The sequence below is a fragment of the Grampus griseus genome (assembly GCF_964374135.1).
Source record: "Grampus griseus genome assembly, chromosome: 12".
NCBI classification, from domain to species: Eukaryota; Metazoa; Chordata; class Mammalia; order Artiodactyla; family Delphinidae; genus Grampus; species Grampus griseus.
This window is the reverse complement of record NC_139006.1, coordinates 29821328-29848652: the sequence shown is the minus strand read 5'-3', so window position 1 is coordinate 29848652 and position 27325 is coordinate 29821328. Positions and strand designations below refer to the sequence as shown.

General features: G+C 37.9%; 1 protein-coding gene across 3 annotated transcripts in view; it reads left to right on the top strand.

The window, feature by feature from the left end:
* Nucleotides 1-27325, top strand: part of ANKRD12 (ankyrin repeat domain 12) — a 114866-nt gene that overhangs the window by 7170 nt on the left and 80371 nt on the right. For all 3 annotated transcript variants that reach the window (XM_082667438.1, XM_082667439.1, XM_082667437.1), the window contains exon 2: nucleotides 24014-24151. In XM_082667438.1, coding sequence (XP_082523564.1) covers nucleotides 24065-24151 — 87 coding nt within the window. In that variant the 5' untranslated portion in view covers nucleotides 24014-24064. The remainder of the gene's footprint in view (nucleotides 1-24013; nucleotides 24152-27325) is intronic.

The following is a 27325-nucleotide window of genomic DNA, read 5'->3' as shown; positions in this document are numbered from 1 at the left end:
CCCTAAGTCAGTTTAGAGCATGTTTTCTTTTAAATGCCCTATATGCAGTTATCCTGAATTCTTTTTTTTATTGAGGTCTGGTTGATTTACAATATCAATCATATTAGTTTCAGGTGTACAGCATAGTGATTCAGTATCTTTGTAGATTATACTTCATTTAAATTTGGCAGTTGTCCTGAATTCTTGTGCGGAGTATAGCAGGTGGGTTTATGTTGGAGAGTGTGCAGAAGACAGAGATAGCAGGTCAGGACTAAAGGCCCAGACAGTTCAGCCCTGGTGTGAAGTTGTATGGAAGCTACAACTTTGGCTATAGTTGAAGTAGTGCTAATAACCCACCTTATTGTTGGGTCAGGGTGGGAATGATGTGGTATGTGGATTAGCAATAACTTAATACTTCCATAAGTTTTGCTCTCTTGGGCGGGGTACTGATTTTAGTACCTCTAACTGCATAGAGAGTTTGGGTGTAGATAAAGATGATTTTCAGGATCTTAGACTTACATTGCAGAAGCCATGATTATCATAAACGATTCTGGTTTTTTATGCCATATCCTTTATCTCAAATCTCTCTTTTTTTAATGTGCCACTATTCAAACTGCACCCAATTATCTAAGCAATTAGAAGTCTTTTCCTTTCATTTAAGGCTGAAGTATGTACCTGTCATTTATCAAGAAAGCCATTGGGACTTTCCTGGTGGCGCAGTGGTTAAGAATCTGCCTGCCAATGCAGGGGACACAGGTTTGAGCCCTGGTCCAGGAAGATCCCACACGCCGCGGATCAACTAAGCCGTGCGCCACAATTACTGAGCCTGTGCTCTAGAGACTGCGAGCCTAGAGCCCATGCTCCACAGCAAGAGAAGCCACCGCAATGAGAAGCCTGCGCACCACAGCAAAGAGTAACCCCCGCTCGCCGCAACTAGAGAAAGCCTGTGCACAGCAACGAAGACCCAGTGCAGCCAAAAATAAATAAATAAATATTTTAAAAAATAGAAAGCCGTAAAAATGAGGGCATTATTTGGGATTAAAGTGTGAGTAGTACTGAGAATGCCACCAGGCGTATGATCTGTTGAGTAGATGGGCTGCTTGTCTTTTGAGGGGCAAAGTAAAATACCAAAAACTTTTTTAAATTTTGAAATAGTTCAAATAATTTAAAAGGTACAGAAGATAGCATAGTGAGAACCTTCTACCTATCACCAACCTTAAGAATTACAATTCAGTTGAACCCCTCTGTATACCTTTCCTTGAGCCATTTCCTCACTTCCCCAGGCAAATTCCTATCTCCCTCTTTGCACAAACTTTTCCCAACAGTGGATCTGCCCTTTCCCTAGACTTACGTAGATTTGTTTCTTTATGGAAAGTTCACCACAGTGACCTTTTCCGTTTCAATTCTATTACATATTTTTTCACTCCCTGCCCATTTTTATTTATTTATGTACTTATTTATGTATTCATTAATTTATATTTTTGGCTGAGTCGGGTCTTAGTTGCGGCACACGGGATCTTTTGTTGCGGCGCTCAGGCTTCTCTCTAGTTGTGGCGTGCGGGCTCCAGAGCGTGTGGGCTGTGTAGTTTGTGGCATGCAGGCTCTCTAGTTCAGGCGCGTGGGCTCAGTAGTTGTGGTGCGAGGGCTCAGTTGCCCCACGGCATGTGGAGTCTTAGTTCCCCGACCAGGGATCAAACCCGCATCCCCTGCATTGGAAGGGGACCACTGGACCACCAGGACCACCAGGGAAGTCTCTCTGTTGCATATTGTGTATAACAGTAAGAGCAGTCTCACTAGAGGAGTTGAAAATAAGATTTGTATACATGAGGTAGAAATGTACCTTAAAATCTAGGCAAAGTAAAGACTTCACTGCACTATATACAGAACAGATTGGCAAAGTAGATGTGCGAGTAACCTAATGAAATTATCATTTTAGGAAGATTAGTCTGGTAGCAGCGGTGTGGAGCAGTGGTCTGAAAGGAAGTGTGAGTTGCTAACTCATTTTGTCTGGCTTTTTTTCCCTTCTAATTACCCTATGTCAGTGAGATTTTGTTCTGCTTCCAAACACTGCTATTTTGCAGGAAGAGAAAGGAGCTGGTGGCAAAATGCTTAATTATGAGTGCTTCTAGTTTTCAGGCTTTGGGGTTTGCTCTTGCCCCCTTTAAGAATCTGTTGACAGTGAAGTGAATACGTAGTGGTTGTTAGTTCTCTACTTTCAGTATTGTAATTTTTCCACCGCCCAGTGCCAGAGATGCAAGTCAAGCTGCCTCACCATTTTCTCTGGGCTGTTGCAGCCCTCTGCTGGTCTACGGAAGTTGCACATTTAGAGCCCTGTAGGGCTAGAAAGAGGTCAGTAAACCCAGCAACTCATTTTTAGAATCTTAGAACCTTAGAAGTCATTTATGTCAACTCCCCATTGCAGATGAGTATTTTATATGTCGACCTTTACATCTGGAAATGAATGTATATATAAATATACGTACATACCGAGGGCAAATAGATCATTGTAAACCCAGCTGCCTGTATTACTTTCTTTAAAAATTCTAAATACATTGTTAGAACGTGATCCTTTATGGTCCACTGTTTGACAGTGCCAAAAAAATCTTTTTACCACTAATCTCTTTTGTAAATATTATCTAATGAAGTAATGAGAATTTTATTTTTAAAAAATTTGAGGTATTGTTTAGTCATTACTATTGGAAGATAAATATAACAGATAAATGCTAATTGTTTCTTTTAAATTATTTTCAAAGCATTTTTACTTCTTGTTGCTGATGTCATTCTAGCCTCCTTGCTCTTGCTGACTATTCCTTCCCACCTCACAATCTGGTCGTTACAGTTGAAGTGGTCTCCGTGTCTCTCCTGTAATTCCTCTTTAGTGTGTCTTCCAGAGTTTCACCAATGGCACTTTCCCCCCCCCCCATGGCACCTTTTTAAACATGCTGCTTGAATTGTGTCACTGCCTTTTTTTAAATCCTTAAATTGCTTTTGTCATCATAAAGATCAAACAACACAATGACGAGGTGCTTCATGTTGCTCCCTTCCTCCTCTTTAGCCTCATTTTCTACCCTATCGTGTTTCAGTTTTTGTTGTCCCTTCAGTGTGGTCTGCTGTCTTGCGTGGGCGTGTGTAATTTCTTGGTCTGGAATACAATCATCATTTCCTTGTGGGAAAATGTTATGGAATAGCTGCCAGAAAACATTGTGCTAAAAATCAACCATGGCTTACTTTGGGAAGGTATGATATAGCAAGCATGAACCCTTGGTTGTTTACATTTCAAGCAGTTTGGCTGCCTAAATGTTACTCTATTTTATACTGTTGGTTTACCTTTGTGGAATTTTGAAGGTAATACACACATAGAGCTAAACCAAATAGACTATTTACAGTGCATTTACTTGGTATAGTGTTCTAAATTAACTGCCATGCTCAGCTTTCCGAAGGAGATAATATATAGCAACACCAACCCAAAGTGCAGCCTATATTTACTGGATTGAGCTTCTGTCCTGAATCTTTTGCTTCCTTTCCTATTCTGATGGCTGGGTTAGAAAACATAAAACACATGAAAGTACCTTTTACCTCTTTCCCTCTTCTTCTCTCTAAAGTAGTTCTCTCACCTGCCATCTCATTATTTTTTCCCCTTGGGTTCTAACCAGAACACTGTAGTTCTCCAGAGCAAACCAAGTGTAAGTCGACCTATTTTATTATTTTTAAAATTTTTATTTGTAGATTATACAAGGAGTACATGCTCATTATAAAAGTTAATATAGAACTGTATAGGGCTTCTCTGGTGATGCAGTGGTTAAGAATCCGCCTGCCAATGCAGGGGACACGGGTTCAAGCCCTGGTCCGGGAAGATCCCACATGCCACGGAGCAACTAAGCCCGTGGGCCACAACTACTGAGCCTGCGCTCTAGAGCCCGCAAGCCACAGCTACTGAGCCTGCGTGCTGCAACTACTGAAGCCCGCACACCTAGAGCCTATGCTTCGCAACAAGAGAAGGCACCGCAGTGAAAAGCTTGTGCAACAAAATGAAGAGTAGCCCCCGCTCGCCACAACTAGAGAAAGCTTGCGCGCAGCAACGAAGACCCAACACAACCAAAAATAAAAATTAAAAAATTTATTTTTAAAAAATTTAATATAGAACTGTATAAAATAGACCATAAACATTCCTTAAGGACTTTAAAAAATATTGTCTTAAGGGCATTGTTGAGGACAGTTTATTTTAAAGGATGTGGATGTTTTCATCTTTTTCATGCTGTTGGTTAAACTTGTGATTTTGATGATACTAATTTCTTGGTCTGGAATACAGCCATATTATTCTTGTGTTATGGAATAGCTGCCAGAAAACATCGTGGTGAAAATCAACCATGCCTTACTTTGGGAAGGTATGATAAAGCAAGCACAAACCCTTTTCATAGACTGAATTCTCACTTGAATTGTTTAAGTAGTTGAGGTGTTAGGGAGGTACAGTTAATATCCCAGAAGCATGACCATTTACCATGAGGCCTTTTCCATTATTTTTTAAGACCACTTTTTAAGTGTGAGGGAATTAAGCTTTTGGTCTTTGTGCAAGTAGGAAATGTTTAGTATTTATGTCTAATGGTTTACTTTTTTTGCATGGGGGAACACAGCAATAAGGATGTCATTGTTTAGTACTTTAAGCTATCATTTTTGTATTCATAGAAAAATAGAATGGTGTGAAATTGTTCTAAACATCTTATTCTGGAATCAGAATTTTGGAAAAATAGGAGATCTTCAATGTTATCTAGCCTAACTTTCAAGAAGAAACAAATACTGAGAAGTGATGAAGGTCAACCAAAAAGTCAGTGGTAGATCTCAGCATAGAATCTTGGACTTCAGGCTCCCAGATCAAATCAGAGAAAATAATAGTCACTTTCCTAACTGAATGATTCTTTTTTTTTTTCTTTTTTAAAGGATGAGCTCCATGACCTTTATTTATTTATTGTTTTTTAAAGTAACCATTTTATTTTGGCTGCACTGTGCTGCATGCGGGATCGTAGTTCCTCAGCGAGGGATCGAACCCATGACCCCTGCTGTGGAAGTCCGGAGTCTTAACCACTGGACCACCAGGGAAGTCCCTACTGAATGACTCTTAAGGGTCATTGAATTCTGTTGCTGGTCCTTTACTGGTTACCTTTTTTTCTCAAAAAAATTTTGGAGGAAGCATTTTTACCGTCAGCATAGCTGCAGCCCAGTGGAAGCTGGAGCAGGAAAAAAGTTAGCAATTTCCATTCCATGCTTATGGTTCTAGCTTTACTTTCTTTAGGTAGGATGTAAAATTGCTGGTAAATTTAGAGGGCAGCATTTGAATATTTTATATGCACCAAGGACTATGTATGCTAAGATATTTTATTTACTTCTCATAGCCTTATTATTTGAGCATTACCATTTCATAATATAGATGAAGAAATTAAGATTAAAAATTTAAAAGTAAAAATAAAATAAAAAGATTAAGAAATTAAGTGCATCTTCTGGGGACTTCTGGACTATGAGGCAGACTGGGGATGCTCCCTTCCATTTTAGTAATGTATACGGAAAGCTAGATAAAAATAAAATATTTAAAAAACACAGCTGAGCTTGAAAGCAAGAAAGAGGAATCTGCAGGTGCCTGAAATGGAAAAAAAACCTCAAAGTCATAATAGGAAGCAGAAATTGAAGCCCTGTCCTATAAAGAAAATAGACAGATACCTTTTTAGTGTGTGAGCTTTAATGCAGCCCTGGAACCCACAGGCCCAGGAGTGGCAGGGAGCTGCGCGCAGACCAGGAAGGGTCTGAATTATTTATGAATGGGGCCTAAAGAAAAGTCTACCAGCCTAGGGTTATATTTCCTGGTGTGTCTTCTTATCCTTTTATCGTCAACCATTTTAGTATCCTTTTTTGGTCTCTTTTACAAAGTATGTTGCTGAATCTTATTTTTATCCAATCTCAGAGACTCGTATCTTTTTTTTTTTTTTTTTTTGCGGTACGCGGGCCTCTCACTGCTGTGGCCTCTCCCGTTGCGGAGCGCAGGCTCAGCGGCCATGGCTCACGGGCCCAGCCACTCCGCGGCATGTGGGATCCTCCTGAACCGGAGCACGAACCTGTGTCCCCTGCATCGGCAGGCGGACTCTCAGCCGCTGCGCCACCAGGGAAGCCCAGAGACTCATATCTTTTAATTAATGAGTTTAATCCATTTTCATTTATTGTAATAAATGTAATAAATTTATTGTAATAACACAAATATTGGAAATTATTTACATTTTATTGACTTCATCTTCCACAGTTTCTTAATCTTATAAATATATTTTAAAATATATATGTTTTCTTTCCTCCAGACGAGAAGTACTGTAACCACTTTCTCACTTCCTCTAGTCTCCTCCACCCCACCTCCTACCCAACAACGTCCCAGCAGCCATGTTGACGTTTTGTAGAATTTTATTTCTGGATTGTTAGGGGTATTCTTCAAGCATCCATCCGTCTGTCATTTTTGTTTTTGTATGAAATATTAGGTTTATTAGGTTATTTACTCTAATTCCCATACATCACACAGTAGTTTTCATAGATTTATTTCAGTTATTTTTTGAGTGCCTACTTAAAAGCAATTTTCAAGCAGGGTGTTTGTATATATACATTATAAGGCCTTTTTATGCCTGAAAATATCATTCATTAACCTCACTTTTATTTTTTTTAATTTTTATTATTTTTTTAACATCTTTATTGAACTCTCACTTTTAAATGATAGCTTAGTGTGATTAAAGATTTTTGGTTTGAAATTTTTTCCCTTAACATTTTGAAATGTTACTGCATTGTTGTCTTGCCTCTGATGTTGCTTTTCGTAACTTCTGATGTCAGTTTGATTTCCTGGGTGTGTGACCTGCAGTTCCCCTCTAGAAGATTTTGAAATTTTTGTTTATCTTTTTTAGTTTATAGTGTGTCTGAGTGTAGTTCCTTTCCTGTCTTGTTTGGCCCTTGAATTCATATTCACTGATTCATTCTTTCATTCAGCAAATATTTATTGGAAGTCTACTGTGTGCCAGGTTGTATTCCACACACTTTAATCTGAGATCTTTGATCTTTCCTCAGTTCTGGAAAATTATTGGTAATTTTTTCAAATATCTTTTCTTCATTTTTTTTTTCTTCTGGGAATTCTATTATATGGATTCTGTTACTTCTAACGTCTCTTCTTTAATATTTTCCTTTAAAAAAAAAATCCCTCTCTGATGCCTTCTGCAACTATCCTCTGCCTGATCTTCTAGCTCACTTACTCATTCTTCGGGTTTTTCTTTCTATTATTTATGTAACCTGTAGAGTTGTTTATTTCAATCATTGTACTTTCATACTCTGTATTTCTTCTTGGTTCTGTTTAGTCTTTCTGCATATTATCAGTCTTCTCTTATTTCTTTGAGGATTTTAAATGGTTTAAAAATTTCTTCAGACGTCTGTTCCATTAATTCAGCTTCATATAGTATAGATGGTTTAGTTTGAGTTGAGATTTTTTTCAGTGGGAAACCAGCAAAAAAATTAAGCAGGTCAGTGGTAGCATCTGGTTTTTAGTTTTAAGAGATCTGATCACTGCTTGTAGAAGGTGTGTGTGTGTGTGTGTGTTTAAGAGAAGGAGGAAGGGAGGAGTAGGGTAAGAATGGAAGCAGGGAGATAATTTGCAGAGTTTTTGCACTAGCCTATTGAAGTGATCTTGGTGGCTTGGGGTGGGTAGCAGTTGATGTGGAAAGACATGGATTGAATTTGAGATATGCTTTAGAGATGGAGTCAGCATTTCTGAATTTTTGGCTTAAGTGATGGATGGAGGATGGTGCCATTTGAAATGGAGAAGATGGGTAGGTGAGGAAGTTTGACAGAAAATTAAGAATTCTCTATAGTATTATTTTGGTTTGGTATGCCTATTAGACATCCATGTGAAGATGTCAAGTAGGCAGTTGGATATACAAATACAGAGTTTTAAATGAGGACGAGAGTTATGGATTTGGAAGTGAGTAGCACTTCAATGGTATTTAAAACCATGGGATTAGGTTATTTAGGGAGTGTGTTAGAGAGTAGAAAGGGATCCAGGATCAAGTCCTGATACTCGCAACATTTAGAGTTTCTGCAGAAGAGGAGAGGTCAAGAAAAAAGGATTTTTGCATAACTTTTACTGTAAAAAGGTACTATACTTTGTTTAGCCACATTTTTACAAATGAATATTTAGATTTTTTCTCCAGTGTTTTGGATACACGTAAAGTTTTAGTGGATGCCTTTGTATATTATCTTTGCATATTTGTATAGTACACCTGTAGGGCAAATACTAAAATTGAATTATCAGGACAAAAGTCTGTGCATTTGTATTTTAATAGTTTTGCCAGATTCTTCTCCAAAGAGGTTATCCCAGTTTCATCGCCATCAATAATGTATGAGGGCTTCCCTGGTGGCGCACTGGTTGAGAGTCCGCCTGCCGATTCAGGGGACACAGGTTCGTGCCCCAGTCCTGGAAGATCCCACATGCCACGGAGCGGCTGGGCCCGTGAGCCATGGCCACTGAGCCTGCGCGTCCGGAGCCTGTGCTCCGCAACGAGAGAGGCCACAACAGTGAGAGGCCCGCGTACCGGAAAAAAAATAATAATTATGTATGAGTATTCTGATTTTCCTTAATCCTTGCCAACACAGCCTTAAGAAGACTTGTCAGTCTTCTAAATGAAAAGTCATCCATTATTTTACAGTTTTAAAATTATTAGTGAATTTGAATACTTCTATATGTTTACTCAATGTTTGTATTTCTTGTTCTTTGAACTGCCTCCTCAAGTCATCTTCTGATTTTTTTATTGATTTGTTTTTAACTCTTTGACTGCTAGTTCTTTTTCATATGTGTTGCAGATGTTTTCACTTGTCATCTGATTCCTGTTTATGACACTTGCATTTCTAGTCTAAAATTTTTATTTAGGACTTCTAAAAAATGACTTTTGGCTTTTATATTATGTTTTAGGAAGATTTACCCTATTTTAAAGATTTTTTTTTAGTATTCCGGTAATTTGATTTTTATGTTTATTTCTTTGACCCAGATGCCAACATTTTTAACTTGTCAAATCTAAAATTTGTTTGGTGAGAACTGGCAAGATAATATTGAAAAAGAAAAATGAAAGAGTAGTGAAACAGACTAGAAAGCACAGAAACAGATTTGGGTATATAAAGGAATAAGATTGTTATTAAAAACTAGCATTACAGGGACTTCCCTGGTGGTCCAGTGGCTAAGACTCCATGCTCTCAATGTAGGGGGCCTGAGGTCGATCCCTGATCAGGGAGCTAGATCCTTCATGCTGCAACTGAAGATCCTGCCTTGCTGCAGCTAGGATCCCGTGTGCTGCAACTAAGACCCAGCACAGCCAAAATAAATTAACAACAACAACAAAAAAAGAACCTGTATAGCACAGGGAACTCTACTCGATGCTCTGTAATGGCCTATATGGGAAAATAATCTAAAAAAAAAAAAAAAAAAGATTGGATATATGTATATGTATAACTGATTCACTCTGCTGTACACCTGAAACTAACACAACATTGTAAATCAACTATACTCCAATAAAAATTAAAAAAAACAAACACTAGCATTACAGATAGATAGGAAGAGTTAAATGTTAAAAAAAGGAATTAAAGGGGGCTTCCCTGGTGGCACAGTGGTTGAAGAGTCCGCCTGCCGATGCAGGGGACACAGGTTTGTGCCCCGGTCCGGGAAGATCCCACGTGCTGTGGAGCGGCTGGGCCTGCACAGGCCCGCGTACCACAAAAAAAAAAAAAAAAAAAAAAGGAATTAAAGGGAATAAAAGGGAATATATTTTCTGATATTGGAGTTCAGATGGTGTAAGCCTAAAATAAGAAAGGATTCATAAAGAAAATACAGGCATAAAATGTATACTTGATTGTACATTGTACATTTTATTTTTTAAAATTAACTACTTATTATTTATTTTTGGCTGCATGGGGTTTTTGTTGCTGTGCACGGCCTTTCTCTAGTTTCGGTGAGCGGGGGCTACTCTTCGTTGTGGTGCACAGACTTATTGTGGTGGTTTCTCGTTGCAGAGCATGGGCTCTAGGCGCATGGGCTTCAGTAGTTGTGGCACGTGGGCTCTGTATTTGTGGCTCGCGGTCTCAAGTGCAGGCTTGGTAGTTGCGGCACATGGCATTCGTTGCTGTGTGGCATGTAGGATCTTCCCAGACCAGGGATTGAACCTGTGTCCCCTGCATTGGCAGGCAGATTCTTAACCACTGCGCCATCAGGGAAGTCCCTGTACATTTTTAAAAGTGGTGTTTATCTCCCCTCTGAGGTATTGTGATTCAGTAGCTCTAAAGATGAAGCTAGAGTCTGTATTTTTTTTTTTTTTTTTGTGGTACGTAGCCTCTCACTGTTGTGGCCTCTCCCGTTGCGGAGCGCAGGCTCAGCGGCCATGGCTCACAGGCCCAGCCACTCCACGGCATGTGGGATCTTCCCGGACTGGGGCACAAACCCATGTTCCCTGCATCGGCGGGCGGACTCTCAACCACTGCGCCACCAGGGAAGCCCTAGAGTCTGTATCTTTAAAAAAGTGTTCTGCTTTGCTTCTGATAATCAAGCAAGTTTGAATTACCAAGTGGCATGAGCCTAAAAGAACAGCATATTTTGAGTAAATTGAAATGTTGTAGAAGGAGTAATGTCAATCAAGGAGCACCTCATCAAAGGTACAAATAATGCCAACACAGATTGATCATCTTTAATTTAAAAGCCAACTTGGGGTTGAAGTGAGGGAAAGAAAGCATTTTATAAACTGTCAGTTTGTTGCATCTGTGTTATATTTCAGGTAAATTTTAATGTGTTTTTAATCTGTATAGTTTGTATTTATCCATTACCAAGTTTTGGTGTCAGTGACTTTGTTCTGCTTGTTTTCTCTTGGGGGTTTTGTTTTGCTTTGTTTTCTGATTTTTTTTTTTTAACTTCTGCTTATTTTAGCTCAGTCGTAGGAAAGTTATCTCTTTTCCTGCCCCCACTACCGTGGTAAAAATTCATTCTTAAAGGAGGAGTACTCATTGCCAAGTAACTCCGGAGCTGTGGTAAAGCTGAGTATATCTGATCGCTTAGTTGGGAAAGACTTGTTGGCACACTTGGAGTTTGATCCCTTCTTGTTTTGTAGATGGAAGCGAAAGACAAAAACTTAGTGGATTGTGATCCCCCTATGAAGAATTTTCAAGTCAGACTTATTATAGTTGGAAGATAGAGTGACTAGAGCTAACAGAATAAAGTAGTGTTTAAAGCATTGATCCCGAGGGTCTAGTGCTCACTGAAGGCTGAAAGGCTATGAAGTGATCTCAAAATACAGACTTTTCTTTAATTCTTAGAGGAACATTTCTATAGATTTTTACCATAGCATACAGCTTCTTAAATTCTGTTACCTGTTTCTGTTCTCCGAAGTTCTCCTCCAGCTGTACTGCCAACTAGAGGTGTTTTTTTCTCTCATTCCTGTCTCCTCTCTCTTCCTTTTTTCCCTTAACCTTCCCTCCTTTTGACATGTTGGGTAGTTTTTCTCCACAGACATGGTCCCAAGGTTTATTTCGAGTAGCTTTTCAAAGTATCTTAACAAAGTTTGGCCTCTTCCTATGGGTGATTTTGTACTCTATGCTAAGAAGAAAAAATTTTCTACAAATCGTTAGCCTTAGAATAACGGGCAATTCATAAATAAAAAAGAGCAACTTATTAATGTTTACTGAAGAGTCAAATTAGTTACTATACTAAGAAGTCTGACCTGCAAGCAAAACTTGGCATCATTGCAGTTACCTCAGCTTTCAAGAAGGATGCTTATCTGTTTGTATCACCATTCTTATCTTGAGTTAGTTGTGTTTGAGTCTGATGTTTTTGGTTAAATTTGTTATACTTGTTTGGTTAAGCTTTATGTTGTGATGTACATTTTTATCAACAGTAGTATTTGGCAGATTTCCAATAACTGGACTTACTGGGCATGCATGCATTGTGTCCCCCCAAAATGAATGGTCCATTGTTTCTCAGAAGTGAATTGGTCAGACTTCTTTTGCTAAAGCAAATGCATGTATAATCCAAGAGAATTTGCTTGTAGAACGATTTTTTTTTCATACTAGAAAGAAGAATTTGATAAGGTAAATGGATGGTGAGATCTTTTTCACCGCCTTACACAGGTCAAGAGATTTGAGATACAGTAGTTTTCTTCCAGTTGTATGTTTACCCCTTGCCCCAGCATCAAAAGCAGTTTCTAGAGGTCTCAGTGAAGGAGGCTTTGAAAAATCAGTTTAGAAAATACTGTTTAAAGTTGTATTTAAATGTAAAGAATTGGGTAAAACTTAAATCATTTTCTACTTATCTAAAAGAGGGACAGAGGAAAAAAAAAAAAAAGGGCTTCCCTGGTGACGCAGTGGTTGAGAGTCCGCCTGCCGATGCAGGGGACACGGGTTCGTGCCCTGGTCCGGGAAGATCCCACATGCCGCGGAGCGGCTGGGCCCATGAGCCATGGCCGCTGAGCCTGCGCAGTGAGAGGCCCGCGTATCGCAAAAAAAAAAAAAAAAAAAAAAAAAGAGGGACAGATATTAACTACAGTTTCTAAGCTTCTGTTGAGACTATTTCAAACTTAAAAATACAGAAGGCAATAACTAAGAAAAAAATTTTCTGTCTAGATTAGAGGAGAAAATAGACTTCCAGGGAAGCCAGTATTAAATGTTATAATTCATAGGCAGTGACAAGAAACTAATAGTTGCTCTATAAACTTGCCATAAAAAATGGAAACAGATAAATCTAGGAGAAGAAAGCTATGAAGTGTTTATGGCATAACTAACAGTCAGTAGAGGAACAAACTAAATAGGTATAACGGTGTTTGAATGCTCTTTAGAATCCATTTCATTGTAAGTTAAGATAGTCTCCCAAAGAGTTATCCTATGAAAAAAGGAAATGGTAGTAAAATGTTTTTTGTTTTTAATGAGACTGTCAGGCTGCCTAATGTGCTTATTTTTAAATTAGATGGTACCCCACACACCCACATACATGCACATTGTGTTTATTATGGTAGGGAAATCCCCTATTTTAAATTAGCCTAAGCAAATTTTTTGAGATCTTTTATATCATTAAAAATGCTCCCTCGGGCTTCCTTGGTGGCGCAGTGGTTGAGAGTCCGCCTGCCGATGCAGGGGACACGGGTTTGCGCCCCGGTCCGGGAAGATCCCACATGCCGCAGAGCGTCTGGGCCCGTGCGCCATGGCCGCTGAGCCTGCGCGTCCGGAGCCTGTGCTCCGCAACGGGAGAGGCCACAGCAGTGAGAGGCCCGCGTGCCGCAAAAAAAAAAAAAAAAATTGCTCCCTCATTTAATTTGTTTTTCAAGCTTTTCTAATGATATAGACCACTGGGCTATTTATTGAAAGTACAGATTCTTGAGTCTGTTTCAGGCCTACTAAATGTGTAGCACTGTGGGAAAATTTTTATCATCGAGGACTTCTGGGGCCACTAGCGTTTATTTGCTTGATAAGTTTAAGTTGTTATGGGTTCGATTTTTTTGACTAATAATCAAATGATGTGAGTTAACTGGTATCAAGTACAGATTCTGTGACCATTAGAGAGCTGTGAAATTTCTAAGTGTGTTTTTGAGAGTAGCATGCACGTAGGAAGGAGGAACAGTGGAAAACGACACTGAATATATAGATGGTTTAAGATAATGATATTAACCAGCCAGAAGTATTCACCCGTCCGTTACTCCCCACTGTGAAAGAAATTTAGTAAGTTTTTGGTGTAATTTTGACTGAGTTTAAAAAGACACCTGGGGCTTCCCTGGTGGCACAGTGGTTGAGAATCTGCCTGCTGATGCAGGGGACACGGATTCGAGCCCTGGTCTGGGAAGATCCCACATGCTGTGGAGCAACTAGGCCCGTGAGCCACAACTACTGAGCCTGCGCGTCTGGAGCCTGTGCTCCGCAACAAGAGAGGCCACCATAGTGAGAGGCCTGTGCACCGCGATGAAGAGTGGCCCCCGCTCGCCGCAACTGGAGAAAGCCCTCGCACAGAAACAAAGACCCAACATAACCAAAAATAAATAAACCAATGAACTGACATTTAAAAAAAAAAAGACACCTTGGTTCTTAATTCTTAACGTGCTTATACTAAAAATATAAATGGCATATATGCAACTTCTTTATCCAGATGATGTTCAGTTTACACTAGAGTTTTTTTTTTAACATCTTTATTGGAGTATAATTGCTTGTTAGTTTCTGTTGTATAACAAAGTGAATCAGCTATACATATACATATATCCCCATATCTCCTGCCTCTTGCGTCTCCCTCCCACCCTCCCTATCCCACCCCTCTAGGTGGACACAAAGCACCGAGCTGATCTCCCTGTGCTATGCAGCTGCTTCCCCTTAGCTATCTACTTTACATGTGGTATACACTAGAGTTTTTGATGTACCTGTGTATGCTAACTTGGTACCTCTGAATAGCAACTAGAATATTTTACCTTCATTACAAACAAAATTATTCAGATAGCAATACTATTAAAAATATTTTTTTTTAGTATCCCTTGAATGGTCACAAACAGGAATGCCATTTAAAACAAAAAAACCAAGAGATTGCTGGGTTACTTCGTTTTAGAAGAAGATATATTTTACTGCTGTGGCTAAATAAGAGTGAAAAACCCTTGAATGTAATAGCATACATTCATGGACTGTCAAACCTGGAAGTGAGCTGCTGTTAGATGAATACATAGAGTCCTTGGTGTGTAAGGAGCAAGAATATTTATTGTAAAGGAAGAAACACCTTTGAAAAGGCAGAATCAAAGCTTTTAACTGTTTCCTTTAGCTGTTAGATAGCAAAGTCTGTCATAGAGCTTGCAGATGGTTGGCCCTTAACAAGTATTGGTGCCTCTGTGCAGTCTTAGGGCAAGGAGGTTGAAAAACAAGCAGTGTAGTAGTCACCAAGACTATCATACAAAGGATGGAAGAAAAGAATAATTCTTCTTAGCCATGGGAAGATACCACCAACTATTCTCACTTGTAAAGCGGCTGTGCTACTTTGTCTTTCCTCCTAACCCTTGGCGATATATGAGAGTTCCAGTTCCTCTACACCTTCAACAACACTTGGTCTTCCTTCTCTTTAATTTTAGCCATTCTCATGGATGTATAGTGGCATCTCATTATTTTCCTGATGACTAAGGAGGTTGAGCATCTTTCTCTGTGCTTATTTGCCATTAATTAAATATTCTTTGATGAACTGTTTAAATCTTTTGTTCCTTTTAAAATTGGATTATCCTCTTACTGATTTGTAAGATTTATTTATATATTCTGGATATAAGTCCTTTATAAAGCCATAATTTGCAAGTATTTTCTCCCTGTATGACTTGATTTTCATTTGCTTAACAATGTCATTTAAAGAGCAAGAGTTTGCATTGTGAAGTCCCACTTATCCATATTTTTCCTTTATAGTTTCTGTTTTTCATAGCCTATTTAAGAAATCTTTGTCTAACCCAAGATCACTAAAATATTCTCCCATGTTTTCTGCTAGAAAACATATAACTTCACTTTATACATTCAGGTATATGATGCATTTTGAGGTAATATTTCTCTATGGAGTGAGGTAAGAGTCAAAGTTTTGGTTTTTTGTTTTTTTCTGCATACAGAGATACGGTTGTTCCAACACCATTTGTTGAAAGGAATTTCCTCAGTGAACTGCATGGGCAGCACTTTTGAAACTTAGTTGGACGCATGTACAAGTCTATTTCTAGACTAGACTTTGCATTCTGTCCCATTAATCTGTAAATCTATCTTTATACCAGTAAACACTGTCTTGCTTACTGTATCTTTATAGTGAAATCAAGTAATGTAAGTCCATGAATTTGTTTTTTTCCCAAAATTATTTGGACTTTTTTAGGTCCTTAGCATTTTCATATACATTCTAGAAACAGTTTGTCAGTTTCTATTAAAAAATCATCCTGAGGGGCTTCCCTAGTGGCGCAGTGGTTGAGAGTCCACCTGCTGATGCAGGGGACACGGGTTTGTGCACTGGTCCAGGAGGATCCCACATGCTGCAGAGCAGCTGGGCCCGTAGGCCATGGCTGCTGAGCCTGCACATGCGGAGCCTGTACTCCGTAACGGGAGAGGCCACAACAGTGAGAGGCCCGCGTACCATTAAAAAAAAAAAAAAAAGCATACTGAGATTTTGACTAGGATCGCATTGAATTTATAAATCGATTTGGGGAGAACTGATCTCTTATTGAGTCTTCTAATCCATATAAACATAGTATATCCATTTATTTAGGTCTTTAATTTCTTTCAGCAGTGTTTTTTGTCACTATGTAGTCTTAAATTTTGTTATATTTATCCCTAAAAATTTATTATTTTTGATACTATTGTGAGTTATATTTTAATTTCAGTATCCAACTTTTTTTTTTTTTTTTTTTTTGCGGTACGCGGGCCTCTCACTGTTGTGGCTTCTCCCATTGCGGAGCACAGGCTCCGGACGCGCAGGCTCAGCGGCCATGGCTCACGGGCCCAGCCGCTCTGCGGCATGTGGGATCTTCCTGGATCGCGGCACGAACGCGTGTCCCCTGTATCGGCAGGCAGACTTTCAACCACTGTGCCACCAAGGAAGCCCAGTATCCGACTTTTTGTTGCTAGTATATAGAAACAAAATTTTCATGTATCAACTGTGTATCCTTTGTCCTTTCTATACTTACTTATAAGTTTTAGTAGCCTCTTTATAGATACCTTGCGTTTGTCTCCATTGATGATAATGTCATCCAGAAATAAAACCTGCTTTACTTCTTCCTTTCTAAGCTACATACCTTTTATTTCTTGCCTTATTGAACTAGTTAGGGCCATCAGTAAGTACAGTTTTGAATAGAAGTGGTGCAGTCACCTCAATAGATGCAGAAAAGGTTTTTGACAAAGTTCAACATCCTTTCATGATAAAAACTCCTAACAAGTTAGGGTATAGAAGGAATGTAATATAATAAAGGCCATATATAACAGACCCACAGGTAACATCACAGTCAACAGTGAGAAACTTAGCTTTTCCTCTAAAATCAGGAACAATACAAGCTTGTCCACTCTCACGCACTTCTATTCAGTATATAGTACTGTAAGTCCTAGCCAGAGCAGTTAGGCGAGAAAACGAAAAGACATCCAAATCAAAATGGAAGAAGTTAAATTGTCTCTGTAATTAACATGATAAAAAGCCATGAAGACTCCACCAAAAAAATTATTGAGCTAATAATAAATTCAGCAAAGTTGCCAGATATAAAATCAACATATGAAAAGCAATTGCATTTATATACACTAACAGTGAACTTTATGAAAAAGAAATTAAGGGAAAAATCCCATTTATAATAGCATCAAAAAGAATAAAATGCCTAGGAATAAATTTAACCAAGGAGGTAGAAGATTTGTACACTGAAAAGTATGAGATGTTGATGAAAGAAATTAAAGACATGAATAAATAGAAATCCAATGTGTTCATTGATCGGGAAGGGTTAATATTATTAAATGTCCATACTACAGTCTACAGATTCAATGCAATCTCTATCAAAATTCTCATGGTATTTTTCACAGAAGTAGGAAAAATAATCCTAAAATTCATGTGGAACCACAAAAGACTTTTTTTTTTTTTTTTTTGTGGTACGCAGCCCTCTCACTGTTGTGGCCTCTCCCGTTGTGGAGCACAGGCTCCAGACGCGCAGGCTCAGCAGCCATGGCTCACGGGCCCAGCCGCTCCGCGGCATGTGGGATCTTCCCGGACCGGGGCACGAACCCGTGTCCCCTGCATCGGCAGGCGGACTCGCAACCACTGCGCCACCAGGGAAGCCCCACAAAAGACTTTGAATAGCCAAAGCAGTCTTGAGAAAGAATAGCAAAGCTAGAGGCATCACACTTCCAGGTTTCAAACTACAAAGCAATGGTAATCAAAACAGTATGATACTGGCATAAAAAGAGATCAGTGGAACAGAATAAAGAACCCAGAAATAAACCCATGCGTAATACAGTCAACTAATCTTTGACAAGAACTCAAAATGGGGAAAGGATAGTTTTTTCAGTAATTGGTGCTGGGAAAAGTGTATATCCACATGCAAAAGAATGAAATTGGACTCGTATCATACACAAAAGTTGACTTGAAATAGATTAAAAACTTAAATGCAAGGCTTGAAACCATAAAATTCCTACCAAAAAAATCGGGAAAAGCTCCTTGACATTGGTCTTAACAGTGATTTTATGGATATGACATCAAAAGCACAGGCAACAAAAATAAACAAGTGGGACTGCTTCAAATAAAAAATATTTTGCACAGCAAAGGAAACAAAATGAAAAGCAACCTGTGGAATGGGAGAAAAATATTTGCAAAACATACATCTGATAAGGGGGTAATATCCAAAAAATACATGGAGCCCATACATGTCAATGGCAAAAAAAAAAAGAAAAAAGGACTAAAAAATGGGCAAAAGACCTGAACGTTTTTCCAAAGAAGACATACAGAGGGCTAAGTATATTAAAAGGTTGTACAACATCACTAATCACAAGGGAAATGCAAGTCAAAACCACAGTGAGATATGCCTCATGCCTCTTAAGATGGCTGTTACCAAAAAGACAGGCGAGGGCTTCCCTGGTGGCGCAGTGGTCGAGAGTCCGCCTGCCGATGCCGGGGACGCGGGTTCGTGCCCCGGTCCGGGAAGATCCCACATGCCGCGAAGCGGCTGGGCCCGTGAGCCATGGCCGCTGAGGTTTTGCGTCTGGAGACTGTGCTCCGCAACGGGAAGAGGCCACAGCAGTGAGAGGCCCGCGTACTGCAAAAAAAAAAAAAAAAAAAAAAAAAAAAAAAAAAAGCGGTAGTAAGAGTTGGTAAGGGTGTGGCAGAAAGGGTCCCTTGCACACTGTTGGTAAGAATGTAAATTGGTGCAGCCACTATGGAAAGAGTATGGAGGTTCCTCAGAAAATTAAAAGAACTGCCATCTGACCCAACAATCCCACTTTCAGGTATATCTCCAAAGGAAATAAAATTATAATTAGCTGTACTCCCATGTTCATTGCACCATTGTTTGCAATAGCCAATGTATAGTATCGACCTCAGTGTCTGTTGATGGATGAATGATTAAAGAAAATGTTGACCCTTGAACAATATGGGTGTTAGGGACGCCAATCCTGTGTGCAATCAAAAATCTGCGTATAACTTTACATTTGGCCTGCTGTGTCTGCAGTTCCACGTCCTCGGATTCAACCAACTACAAATCATGTAGTAATGTAGTATGTATTTATTGAAAAAAAAAAGAAAAATCCTTGGGAAGTCCCTGGCAGTCCAGTGGTTAGGACTCGGGCGCTTTCACTGTAGGGCGCTTGGGTTGAATCCCTGTTCGGGCAACTAAGATCCCACAAGCCCCACAGTGTGGCCAAAAAATAAATTTAAAAAGAAAAAAAAATCCACATACAAATGGACCCTCACAGTTCAAACCTGTGTTGTTCAATGGTCAACTGTATATACATTTACAGTGGGATATTAACCATTAAAAAAAAAAGAATATCCTGCCATTTGTCACAACAGGGTTGAACCTGGAGGACATGCTAAATAAGTGAAATAAGCCAGACGGAAAGATAAATACTGTGTGATCTCACTTAGATGTGAAATCTAAAAATGTTGAATTCACAGAAGCAGGGAGTAGAGTGGTGGTTGCCAGAGCCTTGGGAGTAGGGGAAATGCGGAGACACTGTAAAAGGGTATGAACTTTCAGTTATAAGACGAGTAAGTTCTGGGGACCTAGTGTACGGCATGGTGACTGTGGTTAATAATACTGTATTATATACTTTAAATTTGCTGAGAGTAGATTTTAAGCGGTCTCAACACACACAAAATGCTAACTATGTGAGGAGATGGTACTTAACTTGATTGTACTAATAACCCTTTCACAGTGTATCCATTTATCAAATTGGCATATTGTACACCTTAACTATATACAATTTTTGTTTGTCAGTTATACCTCAGTAAAGCTGGGGGCGGGGAGTGATGAGAGCGAACATCCTTGCCTCATTGTTGACCTTAGGAGAGAAAGAAAGCATTCACATTCTGTTCTAGTACTAGTTTGCTGAGGGTTTTGTCATTAACGGGTATTAAATTTTATCAAATGCTTTTTCTATATCTGTTGAAATGGTTATGTCTCTTAGTCTGTTAATACAGTGAATTACATAGATTGATTTTCAAACATTACACTGACCTCAAGTTTCTGGTATAAATCCCACTTGGTCATGATGTATTATCCTTTTTTATAAAGATGGATTTGATTTACTAATATTTTGTTGACGATTTTGTTATGATTATGAGGTATATTGGTCTGTAGTTTTCTTGTAAAAGACTATTCTGTTTTGCTATCAGGGTATTGATGGCCTCATAAAATATGTTCTCTTTCCTTTTCAGGAGAGTTTGTGTAGAATTGGTAATATTTCTTCCGCATATGTGTTTCGTAGAATTCACCATTGATGCCATCTGGGTTTTCTTGGTTTCTAAATATGAAATCAAGTTCTTTAATAAGTATTGAGTTATTGAGATTGTTTTCTTCAGTGAGCTTTGGTAGTGTGTGCCTTTCAAGGAATTTGTTTCATTTAATTCGTTGAATTTATTTGTATAAAGTTTGTAATGTGTTCTGTCTTATTTCTAATAGGTGTGGCTAAGAGGTTTATAAATTTTACTGATTTTTTTTTTTAGAAAACCAGTTTTTAGCCTCATTGATTTTTCTTTGTTTTTTAATTTGGATTAAAATTTGTTTTTAATTTGGATATTGTATATTATTATATTATTATCTTTCTATAATTGATTTCTGTTTTGGTTTTTTTTTTTGCGGTACGCGGGCCTCTCACCGCCGCGGCCTCTCCCGCTGCGGAGCACAGGCTCCGGACGTGCAGGCTCAGCGTCCATGGCTCACGGGCGCAGCCGCTCCGCGGCATGTGGGATCCTCCCGGACCGGGGCACAAACCCGCGTCCCCTGCATCGGCAGGCAGACTCTCAACCACTGCGCCACCAGGGAAGCCCTGATTCTGGTTTAATTTCTTTGTTGTGTGAGAACAAACTTTGTATGATTTTAATTTTAAATTTATTAATGTTTGTTTATGATCCATGATGTGGCCTAGCCTGGTGAATATTATGTGTGTCCTTGAAAAGAATGAGTATTGTTTGTTGTGCAGATTTTCCTGTAAATGTCAATTAGATCCAGTCAATTCAAATTGATGGCATTTTTTCAGTTCTTTTATATCCTTGTTGATTTTCTGTCTTACTGAGAGAGTAGTTGAAGTCTCCAGCTGTAACTATCAATTTGTTTATTTCTTCTGTCAGTTTTGTTGGTTTCTGCTTCCTGTACTTTGAAACTCTGTTGCTAGTTACATACCTGTTTAGTGAACTGGGCCTTTTATCAGTATATAAATATGTAATGTCCCTCTTTGCTTTGAGATCTGTTTTGTCTGATATTAATACAGTTACTCCAGCTTTCCTTTGATTATGCTTGCATGGCATATCTTTTTCCATTCTTTTACTTTTAACCTACTCATACCATTATATTTGAAGTGAATTTCTTGTTAGTGTATAGTTTGGTCATTTTTTTTCTCTCCTCTGACAATCTGTCTTTTAATTGGTGTGTTTAACATTTGCATTTTATATAATTATTGCTATGTTTGGATTAGGTCTATCATTTTATTATTGTTTTGTTTGTTCCTTCTGTTTTTCATTCCTCAGTATCTCTTTTTCTGCCTTCTGTTGGGTTATTTGTACATTTTTAAATATTCAAGTTTAATTTAACCAATGTGATTTTGATCATCTCTTTGTGCATTGATTGTTCTAAGGATTACAGTATATATCTTGGGCCCAGAACCGAATTATTTATTAAGTACGTTGTTGAATGAAGTGATATTTTAAAAATCCATTTGTGAGTTTTGTTAGTGCTAAAATTTTCCAAGTACAGTTATTATTTTTTTTAATTAATTAATTTATTTATTTATGGCTGCGTTGGGTCTTTGTTGCTGCATGTAGGCTTTCTTTAGTTGCTGCGAGCCACGGCTACTCTTTCTTGCGGTGCACAGGCTTCCCACTGCAGTGGCTTCTCTTGTTGCGGAGCACAGTCTCTAGACACGCAGGCTCAGTAGTTGTGGCTTGTGGTCTCTAGAGCGTAGGCTCAGTAGTTGTGGCCCACAGGCTTAGCTGCTCCACAGCATGTGGGATCTTCCCAGACCAGGGCTCAAACCCGTGTCCCCTGCATTGGCAGGCGGATTCTAAACCACTGCACCACCAGGGAAGCCCCAAGTACAGTTATTGAAAAATAATACAAGCTTTTTAAACATACAGTCTATTAATATAATATTATTGCCACGTTTAATTTTCTCCAAAAATATTCATGACAGTTCTTCATTCACCAGTGACTTGTTTTGCTTGGTCTACAAAAGGAGATAACTGCTTCATCTTCATAGTGTCACCTAGGTTAATGCCTGTAGATATTATGCACCTCGGTTTTGCTTCTGAGTCAGAATTTTTCTCTTTATATATGACTTGTAACTCTAACTCTGTAAGCTTTGCAAAGGGCTGGCTTTGAGGACAGTACTAAGTTTAAATGAATCCGTTTATATGGTAATAGTAGAAACAGTTAAATGACCCCAAGGGAAACTTTGCCTCTTCTGTGTAGTGTCAAAATTTTTCCTTTGTTTCTTCAAGTTTGTTTCTTCCTCTATAAAATGAAAGATTTGAACTATTTGAACTGTGGCAGTTTTTTTTGTGTTGCAGTATACTCTAATTTGGCTACATTCAGATTAATATAAACTAGTTTTAATAATTTATCAATTATCTCAATTCATTTAAGGGTTTTTTGGTTTTGTTTCTATTGAAACCAAACAGATTTTAAAGCACCAGTAGAACAATTTGAAGAATATAGATTTTACTGATTTTCTGTTCAGGATGTCTGAGTTTTAATAATTCATATAGGTCCTAGAATGTAGCTTACTTATATCTATGATACCCATTTATAGGAAATTTATAGCATGAAGTAGTTAAAATTAGGCTTGTCAGTCATTGTGCTTCTTTTTGTGGCCCTGGTCCTGTTCCTGTTGGCCAGCAGCCTGTCTAGCCCAGTGCTGTGCAGTAGAGCTTCCTGTGGTCATAGAGTAGATAATAGTGCAGACTACACAGATGCACTATGTAGTGTGGTACCAACTTTAATTAATTTAACTTTCAACAACCATGTGTGACTAATAGGTCATCAGACAGCAACACAGGTCTAGCCTCATGGCTACCCCTTTTACATATAAAACCCACATTTTGGAATTTTTTCTGGATCTCTCAAGCAAAAACTTCTAAGAGAAAAAAAAGAGCTTGTAAGAGGCTCTTTGACCTATTAAATCAGCTTGTAGAGGAGGAGACAGAAGGCTAAACAAGTTGGAAAGAAAAAGATATGTAAAGTGATAATTACAGTATAGTATGATAAGGATTAAATCAGTGAATAGGTTGATAAAGTGACGGAATACTTGGGGATGTCTGGGGGTTCAGTGAATGAAAATAAACCACTCTGGGGATTTTAAGTAGTAAGGGCTTAATTTAACTTAAAATAGAATTCGTTGTAAAATTACTGATCACACCTATCAAGTTCTTGGTTGAGTCTTTAGGAATAATTTCCAGACCAATGCAGAACTACCAGAGAATCTGTTAGGAGCTCCTGCCACTGGAGCCATGCTGGGTGGGGTGACAAACACTTTGCCTCCACTTGGACTGCTGCTGGTTACCCAGAAAGCTGGAGGTTAGGTACTAGTCTAGAGAAGATGGGAAGAAATATAAAAGCAGTTCTCTTTTCAGTGACAAACTGAATGGACTTGAGCAAGAGAACTTTAATTAGAAGCTCAAATTGTTAAATGAAAACTTACTTTAGGCTAGGATAGCCTCTCTGAGGAAATAAATTATCTTATAGAGACATGAAGAAACCAAATTGCACTAATTGTGGTGCATAAACTTTAAGTAGATTTTATTGCATACGTATACAAATAATCCTTATATATCCATTCTTTGCAGATCCAGGATGAGAAGACTGATAAAAGAAGAAGCTAGTTGAACAGCTATAAGATGCCCAAATCTGGGTTCACAAAACCAGTGCAGAGTGAAAATTCTGACAGTGACAGCAATATGGTAGAAAAACCATATGGAAGAAAGGTATATGATTATGCTAAAGATTTGTTGACTCTTTGGAAATTGTGAAAAAGACTCCTGATTTAGTATTTTTATTTATTTATTAAAAACTTTTCTAATTGTAACTTTTATTTATTTTGTTTTACTTTATTTTATTTTATTTTATTTTATCAACACCCAGTGGCTGTGGGATCTTAGTTCCCTGACCAGGGATTGAACCTGGCCCTCGGCAGTGAACATTCAGAGTCCTAACCACTAGACCACCAGGGAATTCCCATGATTTCATATTTTTAGTAACTGCTCATAAAATAAAAAGCCGTATCGATGCCAGATCCTGGGAGTGAGATTGTTTTTCATTCCCTAAAATAACAAAATTACCAAGATCACACAGTTACTTGAGAAATGATCATGAGACTGGGGATCCAAGACCTCACAATCATTTGTCATTTCTTCCCCCTGACCCCTGGTACTGAAACACACATACACAGTAGCCGTTCACTTTTCCATGTCTATAACTTTGGATAAATTTACATAACTTTTCCAAACTCAGTATATCTCTCTGTAATAGAGGACAACAGTACTTTATAGAATTGTGACAGTGAAATGACTTAAGTATTATACTTAATACAATGCTTGGTATATAGTAAGTGCTCAATAAATGTTAGCCATTTTTGTTGTTTATTATTAGTCATTGCCAATGACCCATGATTCTGCCCTTTTACATCTATCCTTCTTCATTACTATTTAATTTAGACCCTCAAAACCTTTATTTAGACTTCTGTAGTTGTCTCCTAAGTGGTTTCACTATCCCTAGTCTCTGCTTTATCTAGTTAGTTTTACACATTATCTTCGAATTTTTCTTTCTTTGGATTTTTCTTTTTTTTCTTTTAAGTTCTTTTCTTCCTATAAGCCATTTTCTTGTTGAAGGACATCTGAAATGTTTCCTGCTTTTGGCTAATATGAATAAAGAGTCTGAACATTCATGTAGGATCTTTTTTGAACAGCTTTATTGAGGTGCAATTTGTATACCATAAAATTCACCCACTTAGTGTAGAATTCAGGGATTTTTAGTAAGTTTATAGAGTTGTGCAACCATCATCACAATACAGTTTAGATAGACCATTTCCATCATTGTTAAAAGATCCTTATGCCCATTTGCAGTGTGTCCCTGTTCCCACCCCAAAGTCCCAGCAACCCCAAATCTGCTTTCAAAATCAACACGTAAGTTTTTAACTTTGTTCTTTTCAAAAATTCTTTTGGCTATTAAGGGTCGTTTGCATTTCCATATAAATGTTGGGATTAGCTTGTCAGTTTCCACAAAAAAAAAGCCTGCTGAAATTTTTATAGGGATTTTATTGAATCCGTAGATCACTTTGAATAGTATTTTATCTTAACATGTCTTCCAGTCCATCACCACAGAATATCTCTCCATTTATTTAGATTTTCAATTTCCCTGACCAATGCTTTGTAGTTTTCAGTGTACAAATCTTGTACTTTTATTGTTAAATTATTAATATTTTATTCTTTCTGATGCTATTATAGATAATTTCATTTAGGATTTTTCACTGCTGGTATATAGAAATGCAGATATTTTTGTATACTGATCTTATATCCTGTGACCTTACAGAACTCACTTATTCTAAAAGTTTGTGGATTCCTTAGGATTTTCTACATATGGGATTATGTCATCTGCTTATAGACATAATTTAACTTCTTTTCCAGTATGAATACTTTTATTTCCTTTTCTTGCCTGATTGCACTGGCAGTCTTTGCTTTTGATTGCAGTGTTTAATCCACTCACATTTCATGTAATTATTGATAAGGTTAGATTTATATCTGCCATTTTGCACTTTGTTCTTATGTTTCAGGTCTTTTTTTCTCTCCCGTCTTTGCTGCCTTTTTTTAAAAACTATTTTTCAGTGTACTATTTAAATTTCTGTGATTTTTTAAAACTATGTTTCTTAAATTATATTCTTAAAATGTTGATCTAGGGATTATAATGTGCATGCTAATTACTACAGGTTAATATTGACTTAAATCCAGTATAATACAGCAACTTTGCTCCAGTATAGCTCCGTTACCTTCCCTTCCTTTGTGTTCTCTGTGTAGTATAGATTATATCTACATTTGTTATTAACTCAACAACAGAATGTTACAATTATCGTTTTATACAGTCTTATTTTTAAAGAAATAAGAGAATTAAAGAGAAATATATATTTATACAGTTCTTTGTTTTTACCTAGAAATTTACCAATTTTGGCACTCTTAATTTCTTCCTGTGAATTCAGGTTACTGTCTAGTGTCATTTCCTTACAGTCTATAAGAATTTTCCTTAGTATTTACTGTAAGACGGGTCTTCAGCTGTGATTTCTCTGTGTTCATTGATCTAAGAATATCTTGATTTTGCCATTTTTAAAAAACAGGTTTTTTGAGATATAATTCACATACCATACAATTTACTCATTTAAAATGTAAAATTCAGTAGTTTTTAGTATATTTACAGAGTTGTGCAATCACTACCTCTGTCAATTTTAGGACATTTTCACATGAAAAAGAAGCACTATGTACCCGTTAGCAGTTACTCCCCATTCTGTCCCCAAACCCCACAGCCCTAGATAGCAAATAAATCTACTTTTTGTCTCTATAGATTTTCCTATTCTGGATATTTCATATAAATGAAATTCTACAGTATGTGGTCGTTCATGACTGTTTGCCTTTATTTTGTTGGGTATAGAATTCTTATTTGACTTTTCCTTTTAGTAGATTGTCATCCCACTTCTTTCTTGCTTTAAGTGTTTCTGATGAGAAGTCAGCCGTTAATTGTGATTAATTTTTTTTTTCGTTGCTGTTTTCTCTTTTGTTTGTAATGTGTTTAGGATCCCTTTGCAATTATTCTACCTGGGGTTTTTTGAGTTGCTTGGATCTGTAGATTAATGGTTTTCATGAAATTTGGGGTGTTGAATTTACTGATTTTTTTGTTTGTTTTTGCCATCTCACATCTGCTGTTGAACATACCTAATACATTTTCAGTCACTTTACTTTTCAAATCCAGTATTTTTTTTAATTGTTCTTTATTCATATTCTCTGCTTAAGTCATTGTTGTCATACTTTAATTCTTTAAACACTGTTTTCTTCCTCCCTCTCTCCCCTCCCTTCCTTCCTCTTTATAGACTTTGCCAAACCTATCTTGGCCCACTC